The sequence below is a fragment of the Hypomesus transpacificus genome, chromosome 3 (genome assembly GCF_021917145.1).
Source record: "Hypomesus transpacificus isolate Combined female chromosome 3, fHypTra1, whole genome shotgun sequence".
Lineage (NCBI taxonomy): Eukaryota > Metazoa > Chordata > Actinopteri > Osmeriformes > Osmeridae > Hypomesus > Hypomesus transpacificus.
The window spans coordinates 7637202-7660874 of NC_061062.1; the positions used below are offsets into that span (position 1 = coordinate 7637202).

The window sequence follows — 23673 nt, forward strand, 5'->3', positions numbered from 1 at the left end:
TTGAATTGACAGTTTCAGAGTTCAGAAAATAGTTAATATATAGGGAGAAGAGAAGAGGAGAATTTAGATTTCATGCAACCATAATGTTTCATGTAATGCACATCATCCATCGATGGATTACATAATCCCATCTGCATGAGTTTTCTTGTAACATCTATAAATGTTACCTTGCCTAATCAGGTCTGGATATTCTGGTGGCATAATGCAGCAATCTGTCATCACTGGGCTAAATTCACTCCTGGATGACCCAGGTTAGGAGTCTCTCCTTTCATGTAATTACTTCAATCAATCACCTCAGACAAGAGGAGACACGGAGAGGAGCTGCCACAGCCTGCGGCCATCTTGGACTGGAATTACCCTCCTCTCCTTCTCTGTCTTCCTCCCTCTCTATCTGCCTTTCTGTGTGAGGAACAGTGAGGTATATCAAGACATGGCCGTCATGCCAGTCTGCTGTGCAGGCCTGTTTACTGGGCCGGGGACATCCACTAAGCAAAAGAGGGCTTTTGATATTGTCATTTGGTTGGCGGACTGTGCCGGGGAAGGGAGAGCAGACTTGGGAGGGCACAAAGGGGTTGCCTTCAGGGTTTGGAGGATGGTGGGCTCGGTGGAATGAGGAGTCAGTGTTTCCCCTCTAGAGTGGGGACCCAAAGCTGGTGCCAGCGCCCCATCACCCCCCACCGCGGCTACATGTAGATGTATACACACAGACACAAGCGAACGGGTCCCTCTGGCACACATGATCTGTTATTCCCTTTGAAGTTTTTCCTCTGAGAGGCGAAGGAAGAACAGGCAACAAGCATAAACACCACCTGTTCATCGGATGCAGTAATATTGAAAGGTAGCTCGCTGGCTTGTCATACTAAAACAAGGGGAAATGTTTTTCAAAAAAATGAATACAAAAGGATATTGCAAAAAAATAAAGGGGGGTATCAAAGGGCCTCAGTTTTTAAAACTATTTTCTAAGAAAAACAAACTGTTGTGTTGTCATGCAGTTCTTGAGATTGTGTAACAACGTGGAGGGAGACATAATGAATGCTTTGTGCATGACAAGTATGAAGTGCACTCTTTGCTTCAATATAAAGAAAACTGCTCATTTTGAGTGCATCATGATATGTATGTAATGTACATACATTTGATTAGAAGATTGATCATCATCAAATTAAGGACAAAAACATGTAATCTTGTAAAGATACATCACATTACAGTCAAATTAGACATCACACTCCTGACGTGACGGTGTAGTAGATTCGATTTGCCCTTGCAACCTGAGAACCTGTTTTCTATTGAAATAAAGCCTCAAATTAAATATGGAAATGTGCCTTTCAGTGACAGATACTTCACAGAGGGGGTCTGATGGCTCAGAGAGTATTTTTGGGGGAGGCGTGGAAACAGGCAGATTTTGATTAACATGACCTTATCTGGATTTTTCACAAGGAGACAGAGGAATGGAAGAGCTGACGAGGGGAGGGGGGTGGGGGGGGGGGGTGCCCGCTTACACCCTGTGCTTCTTCCAGGTTATTCGATTCTAGTCTCTCTCCCGTTGTGTCTCTTTCATTCTCTTTCATTCTTTCTCTTTTTCCTCCTTCTCTCCTTTATTTTTACATTGTCATCTTCTTCATAACCCCTCCTTCTTTTCCTTTCTCACTAACATGAGACGAGACTCATTCAGTTAATTTTCTTACAATCACATTCTTCTAGAATATGATTATTCCTTCTGCTCCCTTACTTCCTTTCCTTCCTCCCAATAACTCTCTGTCTGTTACCCCTTTTCTCTTCCTTGACACCTCCTCTCCTCACCATTTTCTTCTCACCTTCTCTGTTTATCTCACCCACATCTCATCTCTTGTTCTCTCCTCATAAGAGCCAAGGGGAGAGAAGGCGAAGTGCAATTCCAGCCCACCTAGCTCTACTCCAGCGCCACCATTTTCCTTCCCCACTGCTGCTCCCCTGTACCCTTTTCACAATCCCCCCCTCCTCCTCTCATATCAGGTACTATCTTCCTGTTCCCCCTCTATCTGTCCTTATCACTCCTCGTCTATCTTCCTCCTCTCCTCCTCCTCTCTTCCTCTCCCCTCGTACCAGGCATGGGGAGTAAAGGATGTCCTCCTCCTCCTGTCTCTCCCTGCCACTACTCAGCACTGGCTGGCACCGTTCCAATGCTTTTAGTGAGAGCTATCTGTCAGTCCATGAATAATACAGCCCAGAGGCTGCTACTGCTGCGTGGAATCCAAATGAGCTAAGCTAGACATCAAGAAGAGAGAGAGGAACCCACGCTTCCCTCCCACCACTCTCTCTCTCTCTCTCCCTCTCTCTCTCTCTCTCTCTCTCTCTCTCTCTCTCTCTCTCTCTCTCTCTCTCTCTCTCTCTCTCTCTCTCTCTCTCTCTCTCTCTCTCTCTCTCTCTCTCTCTCTCACACCCTCCCTCCCCTACCAAGACAGACAATTACTCAGGCCCAGCTGCATTCATGGCAATCACGAAACGCCCAGCCCAACATCCTCAGAGTACCCCCATCCTCCACCACAATCCTCCCCCAGCCTGATCTTTGTAACTCTTCCAATGACACCTTGCACCCAAACACAGAGTGAAGTTGTGAATGAGGGGTAGATGATGATTGGTGGAGCTGGTGGTGAATGCTGGTGGTGAATGAATGCTGTCAATATCCCCCGTTTTACTAGAACCTTTGGGTACATGAAAAAAACATTTCTAATCCTACATTAAAAAAATCTTTACATCGACAAACTTCAATCATATCCTCTAAACAGGTTAATGTATTTCCACACTGTAACCCCATTTAGTACAGTCATGCATCTGATTGGTTAAAGCGACCAGCCAAATTACTCAATTAAACAATTATTCCATCCATATGGTGGAGCCTGTCTCACAAACCGCCAGACTATTTGCATGAGCATGATACATGCGATTGTCTGACAAGACTTAGACTTAAAGAATTTGAATGTCCTCAGAGAGGCAATTTGTTGTACAGAACAGAACATATAGACACACTAAAACACTTTAAAGTAACACAACAACAACACAACAAAACAATAATCTCACGATCATCTATAGCAGCCATCATAATATCATCGCATTGCAGTTCCTTGTACTTGACCAAGATGTGTAGGACACAACCATTGTATTGCTTGTGAGGCACAAAGACAGTAAAATACAACAGTCAACAGCAGCCTGCACAAATCACATAACTACTGGACATAAGAGAAAAATACCTCCTTGTAGCTTGGAAAAAGATCACACCTATACCATTAAATAATTAGTTGTGCATTAAGGCTGCTTAAGTGATCATGCTAACCTATACATCATTGGTTATAATCACTTGTTATTGTCGCGTGGGACGTAATTAGGATGTTCTTGGCAACAGCATGCTTCACAGGTAAAAATAATCAAAACGGAGACTATTCTGGTATGTTCCAGCCATGCACAGGCTAAGGTAATGATAGTCAGCCATGTTTCAGTCTTATTAGCAAATAAGAGGAGTGATCATTCCTTTTGTTTTTTACCTTTTTCTCATCAATTATTCACACTTCCCAGATTTACTCATGATTCATTTATGCAGCATCTTGTGCCGGCCAGAAACTAAATGTCACCCAAAGCATCACTGACTGTGGGTGTGTGTGTGTGTATGTATGTGGGTGTGTATGTGTGTGTATGTATGTGGGTGTGTGTCCATTGTGGTCTGTTTCTCTTTAACATCTCTTTCTATTCACAAAGTTGGAGGGATTAGAAGGATGTGCATATCTTTATTGATAAAATATCACTATTAAGCCTAAAAAAGTCACTGAGAGAAATGATATATCAAAGAATCAATGCACGACTTTGATTCCATTAAATGGTTGAATTGTTCAAACGCCCAATGTTTTGAGTTTACATCCTGGACACGAGGATCAATACTCAATGACCATATTGTTTTACATATTTTAGGTATGACCATGCCCTAAAGTCTAGAATTAGACATAATCTATACTGCTGTCACTTTGTTCAGAAGAACTTCAAAACAGACGTGTGCCAAGCAAGGAGATTTATTTAGATATAAAGACACAGAAAGTGGAAGATTCCAGTTAACGAGACCCTGTGGGTGAGATGGAAGGAACGGTTAAGAGGCTCTGATATGATCTAACCAGAAGCCTACGCTCGTGTTATTCTCTGTCATTTAGAGACCCGTGTCAAATCAGCATGAGGTCCTACGTATTTTAGCCGAATTTCTTCTCCCCTTTTCTCCTTTCTCTCCCCCCTCTCTCCATCGTTTCCACTACCACACTCTCACTAACTTTCTCTCTCTCCTTCTCCAGAAGAATTGCTATGGTTGGAGTGGGAAACCCAAGGTAAATTGGCGCTTTATGTAGAGAAGACATGTTTTGTGTGTGTGTGTGTGTGTGTGTGTGTGTGTGAGACAGAAATAGACAGAGAGAGAGAGACAGAGAGAGAGAAAGAGAGAGAGAGAGAGAGAGAGAGGGGGGGGGGGGCTATGTGTTTGCATATGTGAAGAAGAGAAAGGGACGGAATGAGGAAAGCAGTGCACAAACATTTAGGTTCATGGGCAAGAGTGTGAATGTGTGTGCTCCTAGATAGCTCCAGGAGAAGGGCCTCAGCTCAGGGTTATATCCCAGTTAGGGCTCTCACTGGCAGGGAAGAGCATCTTTTAATGTCCCTTGATTTTCCAGGGCTCTTCACACTGCTATGCCTGTTAGTGGCTCTTCTCTTAGGTTGAGAGGATGACATGTAGTTTTGGAGTTGAAATGAGGAGTGTAGTATGTATTTACCAGCCACTGCGGAGGTGAATAATTGTGTTTGATTGGCAGAATGACAAGTATTTTGTTGAAGATGCTAATTGTGTCTGATTAGCAGGTCTCTGTGTATCACATTATTTCCTGCTGCCACTCATCACATCAGATTTGCTCCACTGCTGAGGTGTGTGTGGTGTCCTGTGTGTGAGTGCATAGGAGGGTAGATACGTTTTTGCATTGAACAGGAAAGCCTACGCATGTCAGAATACAGTAAACTCGCATGTTTACAGTGTATTTGACAGTGTGTGTGTGTGTGTGTGTGTAAGATCAGACATCTACCTGTTCCCCTCATCATCCCTGTACTCTTTAAACCCACGCTCATCATCTCCTCCCTCCGCCTGAGTCTCATTTTAGATCCCTTCATCATTCATCACCTTCTTCCCTCCCTTTACAGCAGTCAAAGGTCCTTCCCAAGGCATCATTTAGCTCCAGCAGCTCTGTAATTCTAGACTCAACCCAGAGGGGTATGTCTTCTCTGCCCCGACACCATAGAGACCACCTGTCAATCAATTCCCAGGCTGGTAAATTGCATAGAAAGTGAGAAGTGGTTATTAAGTATGCCCCAAGTGGGCTGTGCAGGGTGACCTAGGAACCCATTGGCCTGTTGAGTTTTATTCTATTTTTTGGTGCCAGAAAAATATTTTCAAATCATGAAAAGTGAAAATGTACTCTGAAGGAAAAAGAGATTGAAAGTCCTCCTATTTAGTTCACCTATGTCAGCCACTGTGTGTATTGCATCTCCATGTCATATCACAGTTGCTCCATTCAACTATACCAATAACCTAGTTAAGGAAGACATGATGGAAGCTGACTCATCCAAAAATGTTGCACAAGCTACATATGAGTCGTGATCACCCTGGCCTGTGCTATCTAGCTAGCCAGCTGCAGTACCTCCTGGAAGCTAACAAAAACTGAGAAATATCTGCAAAACAAAAACAGCGACACCGCGGATGTAGCCAGATATGTTTCCTGTGATCACACCACCCTGGGCTGCATTTTTTTGTCAGCTGTAGCTCGCTGTGCAGGTAACAAAATGACTTAAAACTTATCATTCACTGAGTCGATCTCCACTGAACGCAGGGGTTATACATGGGAGGGTCAGATGGCTGAGAGGGTAGGGAATCGGGCTATAAATCAGAAGGTTGCCGGTTTAATTCCCCGCTGTGCCAAATGACGTTGGCAAGGCACTTTACTCTACTTGCCTGGGGGGAGTCCCTGTACTCACTGTAAGTCCCTCTGGATAAGAGCGTCTGCTAAATGACCAAATGTACAGGCCTTGTCACGAACGTGTGTGACGTCTGAGTTTCTGACTGTGGCTAGCTCCATAACAGCACTTGTCAAAACAAAACTTTAATTCTGCCTCAACCACGCAAGAGAACCTTCGCAGAAATACCAGCAACGCAATTGGAATCGAGACAAACATTTTCACACCCTGCCTGTCTACATACTGCAAATATTAAGGGTCAAGTTAGGGTGCGGAACAATAATAATAATACATTTAAGTGATATAACAATAGGGTGCCTTGCTGAGAGCAAGCAATCTAATTATGAAGGATTCAAGTGACATTGATCTCAATGGTCTTCAATGCACTATCAAGCTTTGCATTTTTATGTATTTAAACATATTGAACTTGGCGTTTACTGGTTATTACTGCATTATCTGGTGCTAAGCATTTCAATGGTAAATGTGTGAAAGGTCACAAATTAACATACGAATGAGAACACTGTTATTTCAAAATGTTCATCATCAAGGTAATAGCAGGAGATGGATTTTCATCCACACATTTCCAGTTAAGCTATGCAGCTCCCCCATCAGTGAGGGTGCCTACACCGTTTTCTGGCATTCCTTGAGTCTTGATACACACGCACACATTAAACTGCAGAGAGAAAGAGAGAGATAGAGACGGAGAATATATCGCTGGTGAGCAGCACAGCATAGCAGTGTTGAAAAAAGAGCCAATTAACATATTAATGATCCCACCTTCTTACAGCTTCTGTCGGGGAGTCCAAACACTTTGATAAGTATGCAAATGAGCACCGCTCACCATCTGAAGGAGAAATTAGCTGCCTGAGACAGACTAAAGATAGAGAAAGGGAGAGCAAGAGAAAAAGAGAGATGACACACGGGTGAGGAGAGAGGGGAGAAAGAAGGAATTTCGTTGGCAGAAGAGAGAGCTAGACAGTGGAAGGAGACAGCAGGAAGGAGGGCGATGTAAGAATGGGGACAGAAAGACAGGAGGAGAATACGGGTGGAGGACAGAGAGGGAGAAAGGGATTCAGATGTGTTGATGGATTGAGCTGCTTCTGTTCATTTGACTGTATTTATCTTGAATCAGCGACCCAGTGTGTCACAGTGTGCCATCAAGAGAGTGACAAAGAGAAAAGGTAGAACAGAATGGTTGCTTGGCTCCACTCTCCTCTTCACACACAACCCTTTCTCTCTTCTGCTGGAGATCGATATCAGTGCAATGCTGCCTCCCTGTCTGCTATACAGTAAGCTACAAAATGGCTGCACAGGCCTAAGCCCACTGGAGCGTTATAGACACACACACACCACACACACACCACACACACACCCCACACACACCCCCCACACACACCAGACACACACACCACACACACACCACACACACACCATACACACACACCACACACACACCACACACAGAGACTTAGAGATGGTTTGAGTAATGACCCTTTCCAGACAAGGGCAAGTAATTATAACACAGACTGATTTCTCTCTCTAGAAGGCCTGTCACGTCACGAGGATGGCAAATATTTCCATGTGGAAGCTAGAGTGTGTGTGTGTGTGTGTGTGTTTGAGTGAGTGAATGTGTTTACAGTATGCATGTGTGTTTGTGTCTGGGCTTGACTGAGTGGGTAGATATATTGTGTCTCTTTTGTTTACAGCTGTATGAGCAAGTATTTTCCAAGTGGTAACCTGAAGAAATTGTGTGTGTGTGTGAAAGTCTGTGTAGACAATATGTGTATATGTCTGTGCACGTTCTGTTTAGTATATTTCTGTAAATACATGCAGTACCTCTATAGGTACTGCATGTATTTGTGAGTCTGTTCGTATCTCAATGTTGCAACCCCGGTACAAACACGACAAAGAAACACACCCAATATAGCACTGGAGCAGGTCATTATGTTGTTATGCTAACTCTTTCAAACTTTACAGACCACGAGGAGAGAATGACTGCTTTGACAACTTCAACTCGGAAAGGGTAGGGAGGTGGGGAGATACTCCAGAATGCTTTGTTGGATTCAATTGAACAATACAACAGTGTTTAACGCATGGACCTTGGTTAATTCCTCCAGCTGGCATTTGCACGTGTCTCAGATGCTGTGGACATAATGATGCAAATTATAGCATTTATAGGCTAATGTTAGTTTCTGGAATGGTAACAATAGATGTTAGAGTAAGCATGTTTTTTCGAAATGACCCTAGTCATAGCATCTTATTTCACCTTGCAAACTTTAACTTCCAGCATAATTAGTAAAAAAGCGTACCCAATCTCGGTCTCTGCGGCCATGAAAGCAAAACTGTTTGTGCAGCAAAATGAGATTAGGACGTCTATTTACAAAAAAGACTGAGAAATGATTCTACCTATGCCTCTCCCTTACAGCAAGCCCTCGTTCTGAGTTTCTGAACACGTGGAATGGCAGTTCATAAGCTCACACACACACCTCAATAAACAGGATTTGCATTTGAGACTGTAAATATGCAAATGAAGGAGAAATGTGAAAGGATTGTTTGTGCTGTGAGTGTGCTGTGTTTGTGCTGTCTCTCAAATCTCGCTGAGAAGATGATTATTATGCCATCCCAGATGATTTTGCACACAGGTTACAGAAGAAAAATCGACATTGTTTACTTGCAAATACCCCCCCATTCAAACTTGGAGAATTTAAAATAAAGGGCGTGTCCTTACCTCCGATGTCTTGCATATTTGCCACTGACATGTCCGCTACCATCACAGCCTGGTGTAGGGCAGCTGCAACCACACAACAAACATACACACTTGAGTATACATTCAAACAAACAAACAAACACAATGAGTACACACACACAGCACACGCAGACACCAGGCAAACAACGGCCCTCCACCTTCACAAATCTCATCTCCTCTTTTCTACAATTTCATTTTATGTAGCACCTGAAAACTTGTGTCAAACTCAAAACCTTTATATATGTACATACTAAAGCTTTGATACCCTCAAGCTCAACCAACAAAAATCCACCATTAGCAGCAGCATGTGACACACAAGAAAAGGCACTCACAATCCATATTATACCACCTACTGTGAACCATCCATTTTAGTTTCACTTCAGCAGTCAACCTGCCTAATGTCTTATAATCAGGCTGGCTAATAACTCTACTTTCTTCCTGGTCCAGGCCAGACCTTGGTGACGCAAAGTCAAGGGCCCCCGTCCTGACGACTATCAGCTCTCACCTGAGGGAATGAGGGGGTGGGGGTGCATTGAGCGTCATTATCGACGTTACAGACGCCGCAGTCCTGAAGATAGGCTGACTATTGATCGGCTGATTAATTACTTTCTGGCTGGCAGTGGCAGTGGAGGGGGTGGGAGGGTGGTTGGGGGTGAGAGTGTGGGAGGGAGATAGAGAGTGAGGGAGAGATAAAGAAAAGAGAGGTGACAGGAAGGTAGAGAGGAAAAGAGAGAGAGAGAGGGCAAGAGAGAGGGAGGCACATTATCTATGAAATATCTAGAAGCTGGAGGCCACACTGTGGACTTACAGGTGGAATATTATTCATTGATGAGCTGGAGGTGACTAGAGAATGTTATCATAGACTAAACTGTGTGGAGAAAACATGGGTTGGGAGGCAGGTAAAAGAAGCTTTTGGAAAACGGACTAAATCCAAGCCATGTACTATAAAGTCTATGTGCACACATACATGATGTCAATCGGATCTTCTATTTCTGGACATAATAAAAGGACATCATAGTGTGGAAGTTAGCGTGATGGCAGTGATTGCCGTTGTGTGTTGACATCCTTTAGTCATGTTTGTTGATCTTGTCAATGTGGTATCCATAAATGTAAGGGAATTCTTAAATTGTCAAGTCAAAGTATTGTGTGGACTTGATAAGGACATGTTTGTCATGGGGTATTTGACAGTTATCTGACTGGTTTCAGTTTTAGTAGCTTATTACTGGGTTGGTGATGACATCCAAAAGACAGAAAAGGAGACGGGGATAGAAAGAAAATTAGATACAGGGAAGTTAAAGTATACATATCATGTTTTCATGGAAAACAAGGAGAGAGAGAGAGACAGAGAGAGAGAGAGAGAGATAGAGAGAGAGCGAGAGAGAGTGAGAGAGAGAGAGAGAGAGAGAGAGAGAGAGAGAGAGAGAGAGAGAGAGAGAGAGAGAGAGAGAGAAATGAAGAAAGAGACTTTGATAGACAAGCAAAGAGGACAGGTAGAGAGAAAGAAGGGCGGTATAGTGGGGCTGCTGGAGTACACTAACTGACTCTCTGTTGTGAAGAGGGGTCTGGATTGGTAGGTCTGCCACTCCACTGTGAGAGGCTGGAAGTCCTGGAGAAGGCCCATTACTGACCAACTTACTACCATTCACTGTTTCCCATCTACTGTACCTAGCCGACTCTCTCCTTCTCCCCCATCGCTCTCTGTCTCTCTCTCACTCTTTCTTTCCTCTACCAGCCCTCTCCTTCTAAGTTTTTTTTTGTCCCGTTCGACATGCTATTGGTAGGGCTATGGCGTGTTTTGATGTAGGGCTGGTGTTGACCTTAAGGGACGAATAAATATGCGGTAAAACTCAAACTCTCGAACTGGATCTCTCCTCTCTCCATGAGATTTGAGATTTGCTGTGAATATGTTGTGAAAGGCAATGTTTTCGAGGCACACTAACCTGAACAACTCTTGTGCCGCTGGTTCCACAGGTACTGACAGATGCAGCAGGGCAGACAGAAGGGAGGAGAGAAAATGGAGGGACGAAAAAGAAAGTGAGCACAACAGCCTCAGCGTACGTTCTCCAACAGCTGCTATGGTTTTCAGCACTTAGACAAACACTTTTCTACTGTAAATGTACTGTACTGTAAATGGCTGGGTTTCCCAGATTCGTTAAGAAGCTCTTAACGCTCAGAGCTTCTTAGGAGCGTTCTAAGAATGCTCTAGAACGCTCTTAGAACGTTCTTAAGAAGCTCTGAGCGTTGAGAGCTTCTTAACGAATCTGGGAAACCCGGCCAATATAAGTGTGGGCGCCTTATCTAATTGTGACCACATATGCCTTAAACAGGTGCGTGTGCGCTTGTGTTTTGGTGCGTACATCAGGCTCGGGGTCATTCTGAAATGAATTCCCGTAGAATGGGACAAGGCCAACTGGGTGGGAACTGGGGAGCTGTCTGATATGTGTATGTGTGAGCAGGGAGGTGCAGGGAAGGTCACCCTGTGCAGCTCCTGCCATGATTGGAGGAGTGTGTGGAGGGGCCTGCCGTGATTGGAGGAGTGTGTGGAGGGGCCTGCCGTGATTGGAGGAGTGTGCGGAGCCTCTAATACCTTTGGAACGTGTGCGATGGCGCTTCTCGTCCGCATCCGCCTCCATCTGAGGAGAGACAATGACAATCAGACAAACAGTCACACACCTGGTTCTTGGCGTCTTTTTGCTATGTCAATCTTTCCACCTGTATCTCTTTTCACCTTCCAATCCTTTTTCATGCACAGACTGAATGAGTGCACACAATTTTCCTCACGGTATTTGCCTATTGCTTGTGTCTGTTTTGTACATCGTGAATAGATTTTCCTTTTTAAAAAACACAACATTACGAGATGTCAAACTGGATTGTGACAGAATTTTCCAATAGATGTAAGAAAACTCCTGTATCTTTAATAGATCCAAGCAGATTTATGATATATACATCAATTAAAACACTGATACAGAACCGTAGTCAGCAACATTGGCACAGAGGATGCACATCAAATGTTCATGAATCATATCTCTCCTGTCCAACTGTCACCTACACTTAATTGGCAACCATCATTTCAAAGATTTTACCAAAAAAACATCCTTTAGATATCACAGTACTGTAACCTTGTGTCTGAAGTAAGAACTGAATCCAGCCTGAACGTCTTAAGTCGTTGATGAGTTGAATGTCACTTCCTAAATATTACTCTGCATTTTGGACCAGTGTTGGGGCAAGCATTTTTAGATGTCTCTTTTATTAAACGTGATTTATTGATGTGAGTGTGTGTGTGTGCATGTGTGTATTTTGGATATATGAAGGGTGTTCATTTTTAAAGCAATACATAAATGTTTACAACAAAACTGTACCTAGTAACCATAAAACTGGAGGGTTGCAGTTGGGAGGTTTTTGGAGGTGGAGGGTTGCAGTTGGGAGGTTTTTGGAGGTGTGTGCGTGTGTGTGCGACTATATGAATAAATACAGTTCAGTCAAGACACTCGTGTTGATTTAATAATTTATTGGAATGGAAATAGGTTTAACTTCGTGGTTATTTTCAAGGGGAAAACTGCCTCACTTGGAGCAGCTAGCTTAACAAGGCAGGGACCACAAGATATAAATCCCCCAGTGGAGAGGAAATCAAATCTAGGGCTTTTAACAAGAAATGTCAAAAGGATTCACAGAGACCCACAGGTCAGTACCAGTAACCGACCTAAACCCTCAGAGAAGACATGGAAGAACTTCCTAACACTCAGAAAAATTGAAGAATTCATTGAGGGTTACTCTCCTGCAGAGATGGTTGTTAAGGCAAAACAATCCAGACTTTAGAGTCTCTGATACACTTTACAAGAGAATATGTTTCACAAATAAATAGTGTTGTCAGAGATAGAAATAATGTATGGAAGAGGGGATGTGTGACGGTGTAAGTGAGAATACTGTCTGTAATATTGTCTGTTCCCCTGCAAGTGGATGTACATGGGTGTTGGGGAGAGATCTGAACGGTTTCACTTTACAACGGGGGTTTCCATGGCAATCCGAGGAAATCCTACCTCCGTAAAATGAAAGAGAAGGAACAAAGAAACCAACAACTTATCAACTAAGTCACCCCTTGGGCGGACACACCTCCTTTCGTCCCATTCAGATACATGTGAAAGGGAGAGAGAGAGAGAGTCAGACTCAGAAACAGTGATCATCTGTGGATGTGGTGAGAGCAAACAAAAACAGAAGAAGAGAGTAACAGCAAGAAGAGGGGGGAAGGGAAGAGAGAAAGAGAGAGAGAGAGAGAGAGAGAGACATGTGGTGAGCCCTGCTTGTCCCCTGCTGTGTTTCTATAGCCAGACTCAACATGTTAACACTGTGCTTTGGAGAGCTTCTTTTTGGGGCGGGGAGATTACCCTCAACACTTGACCTTAACACAACTCCAATTCACTGTGTGAAATCAAACGTTAAATTCATGCCGGGGCACGAAAGCAGCCTAAGCAAGCAATGGGCTGAACAGACACAATTGGGAGGGCAGCGTCTAAAACACAGAACCGGTGTTCCAGCTTGTTGATCTCCCCGTTCGGAGTTCCTGACTCAGTGTGTGTGATGCAGTAGTGTTGCTCTATGTAACAGAGGCCAAATAGTCTTTGTGTCAGTCTAATAACATCGGTGTCATATGGAGCATGTCTGCTGTCTTCAACACACCTGCACACACACACACACACGCACACACGCACACTTAAACACACACAGGCATCCATTGTATTCCTTGTGCAAGCAAATACACACAAAGAGATCTGCTCCCTCCACCCCCCACACACACAAACACAAATAACAGGCCTATCAGAGGCTCTCCAAGGGCCTCCCCCCCCCCAATCCCTCTCTCTGTCTCAGCCGCGACAACAACAACAACAACAACATTGGCGCCGACTCGGCTTCCTCCCTCAAGGCTTTCTGTGAGAGCGTAGCCTCATGCTCTCGGCGATTGTGTGAGACTCGCCATATGTTAAAGAGCCATCCTCTCTCTCTTTCCTCTCCTCTTCGCTCCACTCAACACTCTCCTCGTTCTCCCAGTATCAGCATCGGGACATATGGGAAAGGGTGGTCTGGATCGTGTACGTTTGACGGCTTGCAGAAGGATCAAATACACATTTCACGTATGTCTTACGAAGATCGTAACTGAGAAATGTCAGCAAAGTTATGATGGTTTTATGCAGACACAACAACAAGAAAGACATTTTTTATTTCATTCATCATGAAATAATGTACATTTTTTTCCGCATTTACAAAACACTTTTCCGTCCACACACAACTCTTCTTCTACTACTGACAAACTAACATGATTTAAATCCACTGGGAAAACTTTTGAACCCATTTTTTCGAAACATCCTAAAACCAGCCTGTGCGTATTCCAGAAGCCTTGACTGAACATTGGCAACTTTTCGATGCTATGGCTCAGTTCTTCATTCAAGCCTTTAGGGAAAAGATTAAGGTCCAAATGCCAGCTTTGTTTTGGTGAGCATCATAAGAGGGCAATGCCACATTTATAACAAGTAAATTCCCTGTCTATTGGCAGTTCAGGATTCCTAAAAGGGAACAGCATACCATGTAACAAGTAATACTCTCCAAGTATTCTCAAAGTGAATTCTTAGCATGATGAAAAATGCGAGTTGAACAACAGTTTGCAAGTAAATCGAGACCATTTTAAAGTAATAATTATATAATATATTATATCATAATACACTGAACACAATTCCAATCCCAAAGATGAGTGTGAAATCTTGGTCTCAGTCCTGAACATGTCTTGGTCTCAGTTTAGGTGGTCTTGATAACACTGGTCCCAGTCAAAAAGCACATTAGGTTATGTTTCTGTTCGTTAATGTGTTATATTGCATTACAATAAGCCTAAATCATTGGAATATTTTATGTGAAACATCTGTAAAGCCATTGATGTAGGAAATAATCACTGAAATGCTTCCTTTTTCTTAACAAGATATTACAGCAGGCCTACCGGTTAAAAAAATATGATCATGCTAAAACTGCCATAAATGTTTCGGCTATGACAGATTTGCTGCATCGGAATTCAGGTTCAGTTATAGTGTAACCTGTATCAAACACTGTTTGGCTGTGGACAATTTGTAAAGCGCAGAAAGGTTTTAGGTGTGAAAGGGGGTGAAGACAAATCTAAAATGATGTAGCTGGTGTGTGCCTGAGATGGTGAGGTGGTCTTATTATAAATTAAACAGAACATCACTCCAATGTCTAATTTGCTTTAGAACGGGGATGAGGAATGGGGATGAAATAGCAAGGTTTCCTATTACTCTGTGGGCCTTCATAAACGGTTGACATGAATATAAAGAATGACGTGAATTTAATTTCACTTGCTTGCTGAATTGGCTTGAGTGTTAAAAAGACGTGTTAAACTGCACTGAAACTGGTTTGTGAGCGAAAGGGAAACTTTTACCTGCAATCGTTTGGGAAGAGATCAGACCTCTGTTTCCTTTTGGTCTACCACAGTAGACGTCCGGCTCAAGAGAAAGGAGTTCACCACTTCTCCAAAATCATTCTCTACATAAAAAAAGCACAACAAAAAAAGCAAAACGTCATTACAAATTCAAATCTCCGTGCAAATCGGATTTACACATTCTGTACTATGGGAATTGAGTGTCTCTGGGAACGAGGCTGACTCTGGCTTCATGAGTAGTCAAATAGCATGGAAATGTACGTCCGTATATGCGCTGAATGTGATTTCCTCCCTTCTCTCTCTCTATCTCTCTCGATAGCTGCTTGTCATATTCTGAAATAGACTTGGCACTGGGGTAATTAGCTCGATTTATCATATTCTACAGGAAACGGGAACAAACATAGCTAATGATCCATGCTACCCTCTATGATTCCCCTCCTTGCCAGGGAGTGGCGGAGGGAGGGAGAAAGAGAGTGAGGGGGAAATGAGGGATTAGGGAGACGATAGTGCCTGTTCTCAAGGACTGGGCATTTTCAACCCATGGTCTGATGTAGAACAGCTCTGAAAAAGTGTGTGCGCTTGTGTGTCTGTGTGTGAAAGGCAAAGAGGAGGGAGGAAAAGAGGTGCATTGAACTTGGAGAGAGAACGATTGAGGCGTGGACGGACACCCATACAAATTCCCTCTCCTTCTCCCTTTCTCCTTTGGCCTCTTTCCCTCTCTCCTTCTCCGTCTCCCTGCCTGCCCTCTTCCTCTCTCAGCTGCATTCGAAAATGCTAATTGAGGCAGGGTATGTGAAGAGAACAGATGAAGTGTTGATGGTGCAGCAGTGAAGTGTGTCAGGAGGAAGGGGCTCCCTCAGGGAGCCTGTCATGCCGCCTGGAGCTACACACGCTAACACATCCAGGCGTGCTAACACACAGCCCATCACGCATGCACACACATACATACCCCCACTTACAACCAGAAAACACACCACTATGAAGTGGTGGTGGTGGTGGTGGGGGGGGGGGGGGTGTGGGGGGGGGGGGTGTCTCCGCTTGTATCCTATTTAATGCCAACGCATCTGTCTCATATTTTTATATCACTCTCCCTACATCCAGACAACCCCCCCCCCCTCCACAGTCATATACATTTACATTACATTTATTCACTTAGGAGTATAGGCTGCAGATTTCAGCACCAAGGACAGCGACAGAGAGCGAGCCCAGTGTTGCCGAGTGAGGCTTTACCGTGAGAAAGGAGGAACAGAGGAGCCAAAGGGCAAGCAGGCAACCCCGCCCCCCCCACCCCCTCCTGCCCCCCCCCCCCCCCCCCCCGCCCAGACTGACACACACTATCCTAAAGTGAACCCAACGGTTCTAAAGGGAAATGTTGCATTTCAGGTATTTCAAAACGCAAATGAAGGAAGCGCATTGGCTGCCCTTTGCGCTCAGACTCTATCAGAGCCTATATATCAGAATACTATAAATAGCACGGATGGACTTCCTGCTCTGTGCTCTCAGTGAGAGTCATTTGCGATGAAAACCCACGCACGCACGGTGCAGTCAGCGCACACGTGGACGTTCACTGAAAATGCGCTTCGTCTTTGCCGGGAACACGATGAAAGCTCTTCGTTCACACAGGAACGCACGCACGCACCGACACACACTCAGAATCACAAACCATGCATATCGTGTAGATAAACACCCCAACATGAATTGTGTCTCGCACAGACACACACAGACGCAAACAAATACACACCTAAACGCCCCAAAATAACCCTCCATCTCTCCTTGTACATGGTGCAGAGTGACTGGGGCTGCCTGACCTACATTCAGCAAATGTGTGTGCAGAACAGAGCAGAGGATAGCAGGGAGGAAAGCGGCATCTCTCTCCCTAGTCTTTGTCCTCATTGACACCCAGTCCTCCACACTTTTCTCTCATGGTTGCGCGCACCACACACCACATTCAAAGTCCCGACCCCCACCACCAACACACACAAATAGTTCCCGTTCAGACAGCGCTGGTATGACCTCATGGAAGGCTGGCAGGCTGGAAGGCAGGCAGGCGGGGCTGGGTGGGTGAGGGGCATGGACCTGCCACTATGCAGGCCTGCGTGGCATGATGTTGTTACTCATTGATGTCACCCTAAGCCTGACTCAGGGAATGGGGCAGGACAGACATGGGGTGGTGGGGGGCTTTGGGAGCACATCAGACAACGAGGGTGCAGTGGGGGAGAAAGGGGGTTTCATAAGGGAGACAGTGGGAGGTACCGGAAAGGCAGGCGGAAAGATGAGGAAACTTTGGCACCCTGTAAGGAATGGGGATTAAAGATAAAGGAGGTTGAGGGGACGGGCAAGGGCAGGAGCCAAGAAACAAGGAGGGGTGTAGAATCCCGGAGGTGGGAGACACCTAACCTGCATCTCTGCTGAGGAGCCTTCCTGACCGTGCACACCGTTTCCTGTTTACTTTTCTTTCGGAAACCAAACTCAACGTGTGTGCGTGTTACTGCAGTCGACAGCCAAGATGAGAAGGAGGAATTTGAGGTGATTAGTGACAGATGGAGGGGATGGGGGGGGTGGGGGGGGGGGGGGTCGTGAGACGAGCGGGCGTGAGAACGGTCAAGGAGAGGATAGAATAGAGGGTGAGGTGTACTCAACAGAACGGGCTTTGTCGGTGACTCCGGGGACCAAACAACACGAAAACACGTGTAAGCGAACACTTCCATTAAGTGCACGTCCATTCATCGGGTGTTCCTAAGTGGTCCCTAGTATATTTTTTGTATTTATTTTAAAATAATTCTCAGAATTTTCATCAAACTGTAAACGTGACATTATAAACACAAACACCCTCACACACACACGATGAAGCACAGCCCCCTCGGGGTCCAAGTTGAGAGGAAATATCACCCAGCGCCACACAATTACCCACAGTCAGGGTAATCACCAGCAGTATATGGCTGCCTGGGAGAAACAGGGGGGATACTCAGGTGAAAAGCCAGACAGCAATCAGCCCAGCGGACAGAAGGAGAGTGAGAGAAGGGGTGGGTGGGGGTGGAGGGATGAAAGGAAGAAGGGGGAGAATGAGGAGGGGGAAGAGAGAAGTTTGGGAGGAAGCCGTGACTCACGGTGGATGGAGGTGGCTAAAGAAGGAGAGAGAGAAAGAAAAGAGGGTGGGGGGGGGGGGGGCGAGGGATTAGGGCCCCTGTTCCTTTAATTTCCAAGGGAGCGCTGGGGCCTTAATTACCAGCTGAGTGTTCGTGCCTGTGATTCCAGTTCCCTGCTGGCCATGCCTGAGAGCTGAGTGTGTGTTCTATAGGATGTGTGTGTTGTGTGCCTGCTGAGATGGGTGTGCTTGTGCTTGTCCTCCTCATGGAGCCTCTGAAAGACCCAATATCAGACCAGAGAAACTCCAATCTTCTCTGTACAGACGGTCACCATGGTAATCTCAGCATTCCACACATACACATGTACACAGGCACAAACACACACACAAAAAAATTAACTAGAGAGAGCAGAGACGCGCAGCAATGGGGAAGGCAGAGTTTTCTAGTATTTTACCGTGTTCCCAAAGTCTGCTCACACATGCCATAGGACACTCAGATTACAAAGGACAGCTAGGAACAGGACAAACGTTACATCATCCACAATTCCAACAACATTCTTCCAAACAATGAACCAACCGTTTCCACATATCTCTTTAAAACACGTATCATAAACTTCAACTTATAATGCAATGATGGACCCTGAAACCCAGGCTTGGTTTTCTAACCTTTAACACGTAGCAGTTAGCATGGCTTGGAAAGCCATGCTAACCATCTAATCATAGTAGCAAGGACAGCGCTCTGTGTGTACCTCCCGTGTAATGATTTGTACGGTGCGTGTTTGTGTGTATCGGAGTGTGATCGCACCCAGATCTCGATGCACTGATAAGTTATATTGTTTTATTGTACCCTTTCTCTCCCCATCGCTCTCCCGCTCCCTCCCTCCCTCCCTCTCTCTCCTTCCCTCTATGTTTCACTCTCCCTCGCTTTGTCCATCTCTTTCACTCTTTCCTCTCTGAGGTGAGGAGTACTGCTGCTGCTGTCGTTGTCAAGACTTCCTCAGAATATCAATGATGCTGTCTGCAGATAGGGATGTCACGTGCCCCTGTGCCCCACGGGCTTACCCCAGGATGACAGCAGGCATAGCCCTCCTCTAGGTGACCCCCCCCCCCCACACACACACACATTCACAAAGACAGACACACACACACACCACCACTACCACCACTGCCAACGAGCATACACACGCACACACAGATACACATGCTTTTGTGCCCATTAAAGAAACATAACGGCACTGACACTAAAACATTGCAGGGAAGACAGAAAGGGAGAGAGAGAGAGAGAGAGAGAGTAAGAGAGGGAGGATCTGAACAGTGCTGCACTGTGCTTCACACAGAAACACACACACACACACACCACTGCGGGCGAGACCGATCCCCACCATAGCCCACCCTCCTCGCTCACCAGTCTTTTCTCTCAGTACACACACGCAACATACAAAAAAACACACACACATGCACAAAACACTGCAGGAAGGAAAGCACCACCTCCGCCACACACAATACAACACATCCATCACTTGCACAGACTGAAAAAATTTGAACAAACGCCAAATAGAACAACAATTCCCCACTTATTCTCAACCAATCTAGCATTCTCTTTTGTCATTGGCATTTGAAGTGATGTATTACTGATGCTCGTAGAGCCAGCTTATCTCAAACAACATTCTCATTCCGTTATGTAATATTGTCACGGCCACTGCCGTGCCCCTTTCATGTTCGGTGTAGTCTTTGGTTTTCCCTGCCCTAGTGCTTCCCTGTTCTGTCAACTGTCATCACCTGTGTCCCGTTGAGTGGTTTTTCGGCTCTCGTTACTATTATTGCATCCACCTGTGTCTTGTCTGGTTTTGTATTAAGTGCCTGTTTTGTGTCCAGTCTTTGTCAAGCGTAGCGTGTGTTTCGATCTGTAGGTGAGGAGCCCCACTGTGTTTTTGTTTGGTCATACTGAAATATCCATTTAATCTGGAAAACAGATTATATATTTACCAACTGTTAACAGTTTCAGCACCACGACAAAGTGTTTTGAGTTCCAGAGCTCAGGAGGTGTTACAGCACTATAACTCATTGAAATAGTCATCAAAATGCACACAAATCCAACACAAAAAACGAAACTGTGAGGACTAAACAAAGGTGGTGTCCTGAACTAGCCTCGCTCCCTCCAGGTTTGCAGCTTGGGCCTCTGCATGGGGCCCCAACAGAACACATTAGGCAGTGGAGGTTGAATACGAGGGAAAACAAGACTCTTTGTCACCCCCATTCTCAGATGTGACGGTAATACAGTGGTAACGTAGCCAAAGCCAGGTTTTAGGCCAAAGCGGTCATGTCTAAAACTACTCTAAAGGCCTACCACCTGCAGCAGACAAGCGACATCACCTGGAGGCAATGGAATGTTGTTGTGCAATGCCAATTTATTAGTAACCCGTACAGCCCGTGAACCTAATGCACTCATGTTTAGGCTGGATGGCTACAGTGACTGACATTCATGTCTCTAGACCTCATGGATGTATTTCAAGCGAAATTTAGCTATGATCCATCCCACACACACACTTGTCCTTCCGGCGCAAATAATCGGACAAAAATATTTGTGCCTGAGACTGCCCCCCCCCCCCCCCCCCCCCCCCCCCCGGTTTGAGGCATCTCCCCCCCCCCCAGTTTGAGGCATCTCCCCTTTGATTTCTGTTGGCTCCACTTTATGTACTGAGGAGCTGATTAGCCGACAAGCGGCAGTCGGGGTGCTTGTCAGCTGAGTGGAGGACAGGAGATAGTCTGGAGCCGCTGCCACTCCACACTCTGTCTGCTTTCCTTCAAGCACCTTACAAACAACCTGAAAAGGCTGTGCGATGGACGTGAGACGCCGCCGCTGCTGCTGCTGCACAAAGGTTTTTTCCGTTTCAGGAGGGAGTGAGTTTCGTCACGTGTCGATTTGTGTATATGGTACTGTTCCACATCGAGTGAGGGAGTCAGTGGGAGGTGAGTGATTTGTCATGTTTGTGATTGTATGGGATCGAGAGTCGGGTGAAAACTAGTGATTTGTTGAAAAATGTATTTGATGGTGTGTGTGAATGTGTTTGTGTGTGTGTGTAGCAGGGGGGGGGGGTCATGTGTGCATGTAGTGCACTGTAGTGGGGGGGGGTTGCACATGGGATGTGTGTGAGGAGGGGTATGTGGTGTGTGTGCAGTGTGTGTGTTTGAGAGAGAGTGTGCAAGGGCTCAGGTGGATTGGAAGACTCTGCAGGAGCTTGGCAGATGGACGTGTGGAGCAGCTTTATGCCCTGCAGCAAGACTCACAGACAGACACACACACACACACACACAGACTTCTCCATTTAACCCCCCCTCCGGAACCTGCATGCCCACCATACTTCACATTCCACCCCAATCCAACTCTCACTTTACTCCAACCCCTCTCGCCACCAGAAAAAACACAGATACAACCTTCCCCCGGCCAAACACCTGTCCACTGACTTACCTATACTGAGGACCGAGCAAACAAACATCCAGCCAGCGCAACACGTCCCTTTACTCTCCTGTCGCAGGCACAATTCAAATCATGGCTTGGAATACCCAACACGACAACCTAAGTGTAATGCCAAAATCACCCGTGGCTCAATTAGGTAAAAACTAAGTGCATTTTGACATTTTGTCTAATTACGGAAGCCCTCTCCCTTCCCTTTAAATCCACAGTGATGCTTTCATCCAAGGCGACACATGGCGGGATTTGAACTTCCAGTCTCTAGAGATTGGCTATTGTGTCCCCCCGTCCTCTACATTTGGTTCACTAACTCTCTCTCTCTCTCTCTCTCTCTCTCTCTCTCTCTTCTCATCTCTCTCTCTCTCTCTCTCTCTCTCTCTCTCTCTCTCTCTCCTCTCTCTCTCTCTCTCTCTCTCTCTCTCTCTCTCTCTCTCTCTCTCTCTCTCTCTTTCTCTGCTCACACATTTTTATACCTATGTATTGAATCCAGTCTCTCTGCCCATTTATATCCATATAGTTCCATCCCTCTCCCTCCATCCTTCTCTCTTTCTGCCCGTATAGTCCCACAGGGCTATCCTCTGCTAGCCTGTGACACAGATCAGAGGCCAGGCCAGTCATCCGCGGCATCCCTCCCATGCTTTTTCTTCCCTCCCCCTCAGTTGCTCTGCCTTCGTAGACCTCACATCTCTCTTCTTTTTGTCACCGTTTATCCAAATGTGTCTTCTCCTCTCTCTCTCTCTCTCTCTCTCTCTCTCTCTCTCTCTCTCTCTCTCTCTCTCTCTCTCTCCTCTCTCTCTCCCTCTGTCCCTCTATCTCATCTCTCTCTCCCCATATCTCCCCCTCTCTCTCTCTCTACCTCCCTTGAGCATTTTGTCTCATGAATTGCTGTGCTTCTGTTTACCGTTTTTTGTTTTCAGATCCTGCATTCTTTTGTCCATTTTCTATCCGGTGTCCAGTGTTAATCGCCACACTTTTACCTCCTTATCCTCCCTCTTTTGCTCCCTTCCTCCATCCTCTCCAGACGGTCTCCCTCTCACCTCCTTTTCCTCCACCTCATCCTCAGTTTTGGCAGTCAAGGATATTTAGTGGGTAGAACAAAAGACAGACAGTGAGTGAGTGAGTGAGTGAGTGCGAGAGACTAAGACAGAGATAGAACGTGAAAAGCATGGGAAATGACACATCATAACCTGTAATTCCTTTCAGAATGGAAGCTACTTCTGGCCTGCTTTTTAACCTACTGGTGGAGAGAGGGAGAATTGAATTGAGAGGTATTAGCCCCCCTCAGTTCAAGGACACAGGCTGGCAGAGTCCATGTCTGAGGAATGAGACAAACACACACACACACACCCACACACCAGACACATTAGTAATCCCATTGGGTCTGTTCTTGCTGTAATGCACACCTTTTCCAGGCCACATGAGAGAGAACAACATTTAAATGCATGATAAGTGCTCTTGTCCATACAGTTCCACAATTACAAATGCAGCAGTAGTTTCCAGGGAGCAGGTCAACAACTTTTATATCAGCCCTTGTAGAGAATAGAAAAACACATCGTCCCACAACAAGATCATACATTGTCTCCTTTATTGTCCTTTTAGTCCTCCATGGCATACCTCTTTCACACAACGCCATAGACAACGAATGCTCGCGAATAGAGCCCTGCAATTTACCCAGAACTGCCGCCATTAAAGAATCAAAGGTTAGGGAATAGGAACAGTAAAGACAGCTCTCCAGTCAATAAGCATGCGTTGCACCACACCTCAGAGTGTTGGCTCTCTTCCTCCTACACAAAACACAGATAAGACTGGATTTCACTGTTTTCCGACCAGCCATTTGGATTGGAGACAGGGATAGGCGTCTTTGCTCTCTTTTAAATCATGAAAAAAATAAATGCACGGCCTGTCTCTGTTGCTAGTGCAGATGTAATCTGTGT

At 45.4% G+C, this 23673-nt stretch overlaps 1 protein-coding gene across 1 annotated transcript in view; it reads right to left on the bottom strand.

Moving 5' to 3' along the window:
- myt1lb (myelin transcription factor 1-like, b) overlaps nucleotides 1–23673 on the bottom strand; it is a 70455-nt gene that overhangs the window by 34907 nt on the left and 11875 nt on the right. Inside the window, exons 2-5 of the mRNA XM_047016135.1 lie at nucleotides 15183–15286; nucleotides 11337–11382; nucleotides 10690–10723; nucleotides 8732–8794 (exon numbers count right to left, since the gene is read on the bottom strand). Of these exons, the coding sequence (XP_046872091.1) occupies nucleotides 8732–8794; nucleotides 10690–10723; nucleotides 11337–11382 (143 nt within the window). The 5' untranslated portion in view covers nucleotides 15183–15286. The remainder of the gene's footprint in view (nucleotides 1–8731; nucleotides 8795–10689; nucleotides 10724–11336; nucleotides 11383–15182; nucleotides 15287–23673) is intronic.